The sequence below is a fragment of the Orcinus orca genome, chromosome 3, assembly GCF_937001465.1.
Source record: "Orcinus orca chromosome 3, mOrcOrc1.1, whole genome shotgun sequence".
NCBI classification, from domain to species: Eukaryota; Metazoa; Chordata; class Mammalia; order Artiodactyla; family Delphinidae; genus Orcinus; species Orcinus orca.
In genome coordinates, this window is record NC_064561.1 from 8,644,357 (window position 1) to 8,655,865 (window position 11,509).

An 11,509-nucleotide genomic window follows, 5' to 3' on the forward strand; every position below is an offset into this window, starting at 1 on the left:
TCTGATCACCCAGCCTACATCAAACACAGCTCTTCTTTAACCCTATCCCTGTTATTTTCTGTAACTCACCCAATACTGCAGTTATCATCAATTACCTTTATTTCTTCCTTTATTTGTATATTATCTGTCTCCCCCAACCCCAGGCTGCAAAGTGAGCTGCATTACAGCATTTTCTGTTTGTCATGCTCACCCAACTGCCCCACGCCTAAAACAGTGCCTGACACCTAACACTTGTTTAAGAATGTTCCCAATGCTGGGACAAAGAGATAAACCAGACTTGGAAGTTGCAGTTGAGCTTGGGAGACAGACACAATTATAAACAGAACAATCTTGCCTCAAGGTGGAACACACGACAAGGGTACAAAGGGAAGCCTATATATTATACATCCAAAGAGTTAACAGTTATTAAATCAAACTACAAGCCATGAAGTAAAAGATAGTCTCTCCTCCAAAAGGTGGAAACAACCTAAATGTCCATCAACAGATGAATGGCTAAACAAAATGTGATCCACCCATACAATGGAATATTATTTAGCTATAAAAAGGAATGAAGTTCTGACACAGGTTACATTGTGGATGAACCTTGAAAACCTTATGCTCAGTGGAAGAAGTCAGACACACAAGGCCACACAGTATATGATCCCATTGATAGAAAATGTCCAAAATAGGTAAATCTATAGAGACAGATGCAGATCGGTGGTTGCCAGGAGCTGGGGGTAGGGGGGAATGGGGAGTGACTGCTTAATGGGTACCGGATTTCCTTCCAGGGTGATGAAAAGGTTCTGGAACAAGACAGTAGCAAAAGTTGCACAACACTGCGAAGGTACTGAATGCCACCAATTGTAAATTTTGTCGTGTGTATTTTACCGCAATTAAAAACTAATTTTTAAAAATATGTTCTCTCGGGGCTTCCCTGGTGGCGCAGTGGTTGAGAGTCCGCCTGCCGATGCAGGGGACACGGGTTCGTGCCCTGATCCCACATGCCGCGGAGCGGCTGCGCCCGTGAGCCATGGCCGCTGAGCCTGCGCGTCCGGAGCCTGTTGCTCCGCAACGGGAGAGGCCGCAACAGTGAGAGGTCCGCGTATCGCAAAAAAAAAAAAAAAAAAAAAAATATGTTCTCTCAGGGGAATTTCCTGATGGTCCAGTAGTTAGGACTCGGCCCTTTCACTGCCGAGGCTTGGGTTCAACTCCTGGTCGAGAAATAGATCCTGCAAGCCGTGTGGCGCTGCATATAGATAGATAGATAGATAGATAGATAGATAGATAGATAGATAGATAGATAGTATTCCTTCTTCCTATCATGACAAATATACTTGTAGAATGACCTAGATGACCACGTTCAATTGAAAATATTTTGAATCCCTAGGAGTTGTGTACTTGAATGTGGGACACAGGAAAACCCCAGCCCTCAGTCTGGCCCCTTTTGCTTCCCACCCCAAACTGTCCTACACAGCGAGGAGCCTTGTGCACGCACCTAGGGAGCCCATCCCACACGCCCATGCTCTTTCCTCACCCCTCTGCCCACAGCTGCCCTTGGCCACTTCTTGGACACCCTGCGTAGGATCTAGAGCAGGGGGGGACGATTCAGCTGGGTACATTCCCTTTACCCCATGGGGAGCAGGCTCTCTAAAGCAAGGGGCCCAGGGGACTTCCCTGGCGGCCAAGTGGTTACGACTCCGCGCTTCCATGCAGGGGGTTTGATCCCTGGTCGGGGAACTAAGACATGCAGTGCCGTGTGGCCACAAAAAATAAAAATAAATGAATTTAAAATTTTTAAAAATAAATAAGTAGGGCTTCCCTTGTGGCACAGTGGTTGAGAGTCTGCCTGCCAGTGCAGGGGACACGGGTTTGAGCCCTGGTCCGGGAGGATCCCACATGCTGCGGAGCGGCTGGGCCCGTGAGCCATGGCTGCTGAGGCTGCACGTCCGGAGCCTGTGCTCCGCAACGGGAGAGGCCACAACAGTGAGAGGCCCGCATACCGCCAAAAAAAAATAAAATAAATAAATAAATAAATAAATAAATAAATAAATAAATAAATAAGTAAAGCAAAGAGCCCAGGACAAGGGCTCTTCTCATTGAGGTTTATGTCAGAATTGCACAGTGTGACCAGGGCTGTGATAAGGGAAGCACTGGGGGCTGCAGGATACCAGCCTGGAGAGTAAAAATGATTTCCCCAAGAGAGTGGTTGGATGAAACATATAATCAGCTGAGAAAAGGGGTGCTGGCCCTTTAAGAATGGGATGTGGGGTAGAACAGGGACCCTCAAGATTTAGGTAGGAAGCTCTCTAGACCTTTCCCATCACCACACTGCCCCAATAGTTATCACATCTAAGGGGTGTCCAGGGTCCTGGAGGCTGTTTGATCTAATTCTCTTATTCTCCCAAAGGGGAAACCGAAGCCTAGAAACCTAGGGGAAGTTGCCCAGAGTTGTCCAGAGCCCAGACGTTCTGGTTCCCATGGGGCACAGGCTCTGGTCTCCAGAATCCTCTAGCTGGATCAGCCCTTCCTCCTCGCCCCAGAACCAGGGTCCAAGAAGGGAGGGCAGCTAGCCTGTAAAAGTATCCCTTGTGTGGTGTTCAACAGTACTCAAAGGTGGGTGACCCTTGGTGGGCGACTGGACTAGAAATGTCTAGGGTGGCAAGTGGAGGTACCATTGTCTGAGGGGGTCAGGGACTCCAAACGCCCGTCCACCCGCTAGACCACACATGTGAGAGTGTGTTTGCCAGGAGGCAGCTGAGTGCAGCAACGAGGCCACTGGCTGGTAAATAATTGATCAGGACAGCTGATAGTACCTCCCCAGAACTGCCCCGCCAGCCCCCGGCCCCCCTCGCCCCGGCCCATGCGTCTCCCGTCTCCTGGCCCAAACCAGCTGGACCAGCTCTCCCAGTGCCCGCCTGCAGCCCCCCCCCACTCCCGACAGCCAAGTCACAGCCTCCAGGGCACCTTTCGGCAAGCGGGTGGTGGGTCCTGGACTCAGGGACCAGAACGTGGGCTTCTGGGCAGAGATGGCCCTGCAAAGCCAGGTGTGGTCTCCGGCCACACCCATGTAAGTGTCTGGGGTCAGGGGGGCCAGTGGGCAGGGCCTGGGAGGGGCTCATGGAAGACACTGGCCTTTCCACGGAGCAGGGGAGGTGAGACCTCCAGCTAGCCTCTCCTAAGGGGGCCAGGGAGAGTGAAGGGCGGCCGGCAGCCAGCCCCCCAGGCTCTTCAATGCCCCCCCCTCCCCAGAAAGTAGGGTGGGAGGTGTGAACCCTCACCCCCTTCTTTTTTGGGGACTTTCCGCTGGCAGGCCCAAGCCCAAAGTCCAGCCTGGGGGGTGGGGCTATTACTTGGGTGAGGGGCCGGGAATGTCAAGGTCTCTGACTCCTATGTTTTGCCTCTAGAATCATCCCTCAGTGTCCAGGGTGGGAGGAAATGCTTGAGATCCAACAGGAAAAAGTTAACAGCTCCCAAACTGGGAAAGAGAATGGGAAAATGGAAATGATCACCTGCTTAATGAAATGACCACCGACTGTTCTTGGTGGGGCAAAATGCCACCACCGTGAATGTTCTTCTTGCAGAGTTAGAGATAAGCAACATCTAACGAAATGTGCAGATTATTTTAATATTCGAGGTGTGAGGGCTTTTTAAAGTAAGAGGGTGGAGGGGCTCCAGAGGTTTGTAAAGAGTTCTGGAAAAGGGGCTCCCCCCAGGGACCCCAATTTGGTTCTTCACTCTTTTGGGTTCCCCGTTGCATTATTCACAAACTACAAACCTGGTTGCCTAGCAATGGGAATCTGATCCTCCCCCCAGCAAGGAAGAGGCAGGGAGATTACATCTTGGGGGTGGGAGAGCAGAGGGGGGACTTTAGCCTTCCCCCCAGGGGCAAACTTATTAACAGGGGGTCTGAGCTTCCTTTGGGAGACCTTGGAAAGCATGACTTCAGCATCCTGCCCCAACTGGAATTGGGGACACCCCAGACAGATCTCTTGTCTCCTGGCCGTCAAGAGGAGGATGCCTAGACTTCCCTCTTCCCCACAGTGTTCCCAGTATTTGGGATCTGAGAGCCTTGAGTTCCAATCCTGACTCAGGGACGTTAGACAAGTCTTTTTGCCACTTCTTGGAGCCTCAGTATTCTCATCCGTCAAATGGGGACAGTACTGCTATTGATACTTACCTTCTAAGATGGTAGAGAGGGTTAAATAAGTTACCGTGAGTAAAGCATTTAACAGTGCCTGGCACCTGGTGTGCACTGGCTAATGGTTGGCTGATTTTCTTCTCAGTTGGAATGTCAACTCAGCAAAAAGTTCACTACAGTGTCTCAAGATCAGGGCAGGGAGGGGGAGGGGGAGGTGGCTGTGGGAGCCTAGCGAAAGCCCCATAGAGCACTTAGAGTGCTATAGATAGTAAGTGCTAAATGTGAACTCACTATTATACCTTCATGGTGAGGCCAGAGAAGATCTGGGAGGCCCCACCAGAGTTTGGGCAATGAGGTTAGTTAGTGCTCAACTTAATAAATGTTGGAGGGCTTGCTCTGTGCCCACCCTGGGCTAAGCGTCAGGGCCAACACGCAGACATATATCCTTCTAGTTATTGGCCTGTGAAGCACCTGCACGTAGTCAGTGCTCAATGCATGTCTCTGATGAGCGGCTGATGTAATGATGACTGTCCCTGAAGTGCCCTGCAGTACCAGTCAGCCTCCAGCTTCCAGGGGGAGCCCAAATGGACTAGGGGTGGCCCTGGAGGCTGGAAATTGGGGATCCTGGGGTGCTCTGAGGAGGACAACAATGGGGGTAATCTCAGGTTAAACCTTAAACGGCGAGTCCCCCTCCCCCTCCTCCCAGTTCAGAGTCCGGCACTAGGCAGTGTGACCTGGTGACCCTTGCCCCCAGGGATGGTGGCTTGCAGGTGGAGGAGGCAACTCCGGAGTTACCATGGCAATGGCATGTGTCCATGGTGGGATGGACCCTTTTCTCCTCAGACTCCCTCACCCCCCAGCACTTAAGGGATGCTGTGTAGGAGCCAAGGTCCAGAAAGGACCTTGTTCGGGTTTGGTGGGATTCGAGAGTTCCTGGGAATGGTTATTATAATTAATCAAAAACATTATTAGTCGTGGGAATTATTTAAATTTTTTTATTTTTTTCTTTTTGGCTGAGCTACACGGCTTGTGGGATCTTAGTTCCCCGTCCAGGGATTGAACCTGGGCCCTCGGCAGTGAGAGCACGGAATCCTAACCACCGGACCGCCAGGGAATTCCCTAAAATTATTATTAATAATAAACTATGCTACTGTTTTTGGAGCACTATGTCCTAAGTTTTTTCCTGCATGGATACTTCCTTGCAAGTCCATCTCTCTCTGCAAGGTGAAGGTCAAGCTATCCTGGTCCATTTTACAGATGGGGAAACTGAGGCTCAGAGAGGTGTTGTCAAGCCTAGGAAGGGATTTAGCTCAGTCTGTCATGGTCTCTGCTCTCTCTCCCTCACAGAACCCCTGCCCTCTGCCCCGACCCCTCCCAGGTGCAAAGGGGAAATAGAGGAAAGTGCTGGGTTTTGGTTGGCTTCCAAGCAGCTCAGGGATCTTGGCTCAGAGAGGGGTATTCGAGAGGTGAGCCTGCTGAGGTGTGGGCCCCTGGGAGACCCCTTTGGCAGCCGCCTCCCTCTCCCTGCAGGCCCATGGCAGAGAGCTCCCTCTACCGGCAGCGGCTAGAGGTCATCGCGGTAAGTGAAGCCCTACCAGTGCGGTCAGCCTGGAGCCCTGGGCAACCCTAGCCTTGCCCCAAGCCCTTTCCTCTCCTCCCTCCTATCACAGGGAGCAGGCCTAGGGCTCTGAAGGTGCGGGAAGCACCCTCAGCTCCAGCCTTTCTCGGGGCGCCCCACCTAAATCCTCAGGCCCCTCCGCTCCCCAGTTCCTCTGATCACTGACACCCCTAGAATGGAGAGCTGCGAACTCCGCACTCTTGAAATCTATAGCAACCGATGCTCCATTCTTGAACCCCAGTCTCCAAGATACCCCATGTCTGAACCCCATCTCTCAGACCCCCATATCTGAACCTCATCTCTCTAAACTCCCATATTTAAATCTCCATCTCTGTGGACCACATCTCTCTGAACCCCCATCTCACTAACCCCCATTTCTCTGGACCCCTTCTCTACATCCTAGTCTCGCTGGATCCCCATGACTGCACCTCCATTTCCGACCCCCCCATCTCACTAGCCGCCTCCCTTTGATCTTCATATCTGGACCCCCATCTCTCTGAATCCTGTCCCTCTTAACTCCATCTCAGACACCCCCTACCCCCGGATTCCCATTCCAAGGCCCTCCCACCCACAGACCCCAGTTCCGCGCGGGCGAGGCCTCTGCAGCATCCCGGGCGCGGCCGGCCCCGCCCCCGCCGGCCCCGCCCCCACCCGCTGCTGAGTCAGGGCCTCCGCAGCCCCCTCCCGGCCCGGGGCCCAGACTTGTGTTCCGCCCCCGGCGCGGCTTGCAGTCCCGGGAGTCCCGGGAGTCCCGGGAGCCCCCGGGAGCCCGGCGGAGGAGGGAGGGAGGAAGGGGGGAAGGCGGCCCCACCCGGCCTCATCCGGCCCGCGGGCAGCTCCTGGTCCTCTGTGCGCAGGAGAAGCGGCGGCTGCAGGAGGAGATCAGCGCCGCGCGCCGGGAGCTGGAGGAGGAGAAACTCCGTGTGGAGCGGCTCAAGGTTGGGGGAGGGCAGGGGCGCCTGCTTAGCCCGGGCAATGAAGTGGGAGTGTCTGTGAGAGTCAGTTCTGGGAACCAAAGGAGGCTCTGTCTAAACATGGGGGGGCATTGGTTCCAGCTTTGGGGGTGGGCGTCCTCCCCAGCTTGGGAGAGTGGGTGGTTGTGATGGGGACATTTGTTCCACCTTTGGGAAGAGTGTGGGGACAATGGAGGTGTTTGTTCCTCTTTGGGGTAGGGAGGGGCTCATAGGGACATTGAGTTCACCTTTGGGGGTGTTTGTCCCATTCTGGAAAGGTTGGGGAGATCGATGGGTGTTTTTTTTCCAGCGTGGGAAAGCTATGGGTTGGTAACGGGGTGTCTGCCCCACCTGGCATCGTTGGGGCACGTATCCCAGCCTGAGGGAGAAATGTCTGTCCCATCTGGGTGGTCGTAGGGCAATAAGAAATCTGCCCAGGGTGGGACATCCAGAGGGGGGCGCTACATGAGATGGGGTAGTCCATGTGCCCCTTCCCATGCCCAGAGGAAGTCTCTCCGGGAACGCTGGCTAATGGACGGGGCAGCTGAAGAGCCGGAGCAGCCCCAGGACCCCGCCTCACAGGACCCCCAGTCACCTGAGGACCAGGCTCAGGCCCGCATCCGGAACCTGGAAGGCAGCTTGTTCACGTGAGTAGGGCCCCTGCCTGACAGCTTTGCCCCAGCCTGACTAGGCCAGGCCCCTCAGCCCACTCCAATTGACACTTCGGGTGGGGTTGGTCCATAAGCCCGAGGTCCAGGCTCCCAGCAGCCCCTTCTCTTCCCCAGACTCCAGTCCCAGCTGCAGCTGTTACAAAGTGCATCCACAGGTGCCCAGCACAAGCCCACAGGCAAGCCCACCTGGCGCCGACAGGTGAGGAGCTAGGGGAGCAGGCGGTGGGAGGAGGGGGTGTGGCAAGCAGAACCCAAAGCAGGACCTCTCCAAGCACAGTATAGATTCTGGGTCCTCTGCTTTCCTTGCCCAAGCCTCAGTTTCCCCAGCTCTAAAATGAGCATAACAACAGCACACACCTGGAAGAGGTGTGAGAGAGGGTTGGTGAGATCATAGCTTAGTACCCGGAACGGGCACAAGGGACCGTTTTGATATATGGTTGCCAATATGACCTGAATGAGGAAAGCAGTCAGCAAATGTGGGGAAGTGTTCATGGAATTCAGTCTCAAAGGTGGGAAAGGGTCATCGTGAGATGCTCGCATGATTTGGGGCATCTACGTGGCTTTTGGAGTTTTGGGGTTTGTTTTGGTAATGTCTCTATTAAGATACAATGCAGGCCATACAACATACAGGTTTTTGAAAACCAAGACAACTTCACATTAAAATCTGACTCTCCGTGTTTTCCTTGAAGTCCAAAGATCCAGTAATATTTGCACCTGGCCACGGTGATGTGTGGGTTTTCCACAGTCCCCACCTCTCCCTGATGCTTTACCTTGGCTCCCAGGTGCCTGTTTCAGGACGAAAGAGGAGAGGAGACCTTTAATTGGGATAGGAAGCACTTGTTGGGTTTTTAGTCTAAGCCGGGAATTCCCTGCTAGAGATGCGCAAGGCATGATTCTTGGCCCAAGAGAGCTCACGGTCCAGATGAGGAGATGGGGTGCAAAGAGTCTGTGAGGGGGGAGCCCAGGATATAGGGGAAGCTCATAAGAAGTACCTGAGTGAGGTTGGGGGCTCAGGGACGGCTTCCTGGAGGCAGTGACATCTATGCTGAATCTGGAAGGGAATCAGGAATACAGGCAGAGGAAACAGCCTGGACAAAGGCCTAGAGGCTGGAAAGAGGAGGGTAGGTTAGGAGATCTGTGGGGTTTGGCATAGGTGGCCTGCAGGGGTGTCCTCAGCTCCCCTCCCTTGGGCTCATCTTTCCCTTGATCCCTTCCTTCACTCCACTCTAGCCACCCTGACCCTCTGTTCTATTCCTTGAACTTGCCTAAATCACTATAGCCCCAGGGCCTTTGCATTTGCTGTGCCCTCCGCCTGGAATGCCCTTTCCTACCTTTTGACTCAAGGCTGGCTCTTCTCACCTTTCAGGCCTTTGTTCAATGTCACCTCCTCCAAGAGGCCCTTCTGCATCTTATACCTAAAGGAGGCACCCCATCACCTCCCAGGCATTCCCCAGCCCCTTATCCTGCTTTTCTTTTCTTTTTTTCCTATCATAGCCCTTCTCACTCCCTGAATTACAGATTTGTTTTATGTTTATTACCTGCTTCCTCCCACTGGAATGTAAGTTCCAATAGCAAAAGGCTTAAGTGTCCCTTAAGTAACCTCAGTAGCTGGCAGAGTAGGTCCCCAATACAGAGGGATTGGCTGCACGGCCACAATATTGATTGGGCACCTACTGTGTGCAACGCAATGGAGCAGAGGGAGATGAGACAGGTGAGGAAGGCTGAGGTACAACAGAGGGTTTGGTCCTGAAGGTAACGGGGAGCCATCGATGGTGTTTGAGCAGGGGAGGGGTACTGGCATGCAGGAGGCTGGAAGTGGAGATGTGGGCCGGCCTGACCTTGTTTCTTCCATCCCTGCAGGGTCACCGTCCTCTATCCCAGCCCACCGTGGAGGCAGGTCCTGCAGGTGGGTGTATTGAGGTCTGGGGGTCGCAAGAGGAAGGACCTGAATCTCACTCTGTTGCCCCATCTCTCCTTTCCCCTTCTCCCCTCACGCCCCCAGACCAGACTGATCTAAACAAGAGCGCCTCCATACCAGCCGGACCAGTGGACCCCTCTAAGTCCAGAGACGAGTCTGTCGGGGTTCCGCCAGCCCCAAGGAGGATCCCTGGGGCAGCAGTGGCCTCCTCAGAAGCCAATGGCCCCTGCCCTGGATCCAGCCCCCCTCCGGAGCAGGCGCCGAGTCAGGGAGTGGCGGCGTCTGACGGGGGAGTGAATGAGGCCAAAGGGGAAGGCACGGTGAAGGTGGTCTGGGAGGGGCTGAGGGCCACGGAGGACTGTACCACGGGGCCCACAGGCCCAGAGCTGGAGGCTAAGGTGGAGGAGATGGTCATGGAGGCCATCGGGGACAGACAGGAAGCCGGACGCCTAGAGCTCCCTTCATGGGTCACGGAGGACAGGGATATCGTGGAGGTAGTCTGGGAAGGGGTGGGAGGCACAGAGGGCAGCGACTCAGAGGCCATGGGGGAGGCGGGCAGAGGCCTGGAGGCTGCACAGACCAGCTCACTGAGGCTGCAGGAGGGACCGGGGGGAGCAGCTTCTGGAGAAGGGGAAGGTGCCCCCAGGGGCAGCGCTGATGGTGATGGGCAGGGGGGCTTTGGAGGAGAGGAGGGGTCCTTCATTTGGGTGGAGAGGGTGACCCTCAGTGAGCAGTGGGAAGAGCTGGGGCTGGAGGGGTTGGAAGGGCCAAAGGCACTGGGAAGGGAGGGAAAGGATGAGAGTCCACTGGGGGCAGGCGGCAGAGGCGGGGAGGAAACGTGGGAGGCGGAGAGGAGGTGGGCAGAGGAATTAGCGGGGAAGAGAGGAAGTGAGGGAATGGCAGGCGCAGAGCCAGAAGGAGCAGAGATGTCACTGGCAGTGAAGAGGAAAGGAAGCGAGAAATCCTTGGAGCCGGAGAGGAGAGGAGTTGAGGAAAAGGTGGAGACAGAGATGGGAGGAGGTGACGAACCAGTGTCGGCAGAAAGAAAAGAAGTTGAAGGACCTCTGAGGGCAGAGAGGGAAAGAGGGGAGGAGCCGTTGGGAGTACAGCAGAAAGGAGGTGAGGAAAAGTTAGAGGCAATTGAAGAACCATTGGTGACAGAAAGGAAAGAAGGTGAGGAATCACTGATGGTAGAGAGAATAGGAGGTGAGGAAGCATTGGAGGGAAAGGAAAAAAGAGACGAGGAGTCACTGAAAGTACAGAGAACGGGCGGTGAGCAGCTGTCAGAGGCAGAGAAAAAAGGAGATGAATCACTGAAGGTACAGAGAACGGGCGGAGAGCAGCCGTCGGAGGCAGAGACAAAAGGAGATGAGGAACCACTGAAGGTACAGAGAACGGGCGGTGAGCAGCCGTCGGAGGCAGAGACAAAAGGAGATGAGGAATCACAGAAGGCAGAGAGAATGGCAGGTGAAGAGCCATTGCAGACAGAGAAGACTCAAGGGGCCGAGGGAGATCTGAGTCCGGAAGAGCAGAGAGAGTCAGGAGGAGGAAAGGAGTGTCAGGCAGAGGAAGTGAGTGAGGAAGTGGCTCCCCTGGGGGCCAAGGAGGAGCCAAGGCCAGAGGAAGAAGGACAGCAGCCCCAGGAGAAGCAGGAAGGCTCCCCAGAAGCAGAAGCAGTGAAGCCCCAAACCTCTGATGAGGGCCAGGACCCCTCTGGGGATGCCACCCCCCTCCTGGCAGAGACCCCAGCTCAGGAGCAGCCTGCTGAGTGCCAGCCACTGCTTCAGGTGGAGGAGCCCAGGGCCAACCCCAGTGCCCAGGCGGTGCCCACCTACGCGCCTGCCCAGCAGCCGGAGCCATCTGCCCCTCCCGAGGGCGAAGAGGCGAGTGGCCCTAAGCAGAAGACGTGCCAGTGTTGTGCGGTTATGTGAGCCCACGCCCTCTACCCCACTCCCAGCTCCTCTCACAGCTACCTCGGCCTCTTGGCATCAGCAGATGGTCCCAGGCGCAGACAGGGCACCACGGGACTGGTGATGGCACCTGGGAGCCAGCTGGTCCACATGTCCATCTCCACCTGGGCTCCTGGACCCCTTGCACACTGCCTGTGACCCTGGCCCCTTTCTGTGACAAAGCCTTTATACTTGAAAATAAAATGTTGAGCATTTGGACAGTGTGAGTGTGTGTGTTGTTGGCACAGAGCCACCTCACCGTCTCCTGGTGGGAAGTGGAGGG

General features: G+C 54.9%; 1 protein-coding gene across 4 annotated transcripts; it reads left to right on the top strand.

The window, feature by feature from the left end:
• The first annotated feature begins 6,388 nt into the window (after nucleotides 1–6,388).
• Nucleotides 6,389–11,445, top strand: PALM3 (paralemmin 3). 4 transcript variants are annotated; one of them, XM_049707782.1, is made up of 6 exons: nucleotides 6,547–6,673; nucleotides 7,193–7,335; nucleotides 7,474–7,558; nucleotides 9,220–9,265; nucleotides 9,362–10,596; nucleotides 10,663–11,445. In XM_049707782.1, the coding sequence occupies exons 2-6, from the start codon at nucleotides 7,220–7,222 to the stop codon at nucleotides 11,206–11,208; spliced, it is 2,028 nt and encodes a 675-aa protein (XP_049563739.1). In that variant the 5' UTR covers nucleotides 6,547–6,673; nucleotides 7,193–7,219; the 3' UTR covers nucleotides 11,209–11,445. The 4 variants fall into 4 exon arrangements, with proteins under 4 accessions (XP_033257121.2, XP_049563739.1, XP_049563738.1 ...); XM_049707781.1 differs by having other exon boundaries at nucleotides 9,362–10,533; nucleotides 10,597–11,445; XM_049707783.1 differs by having other exon boundaries at nucleotides 9,362–10,533.
• Nucleotides 11,446–11,509: the final 64 nt, after the last annotated feature.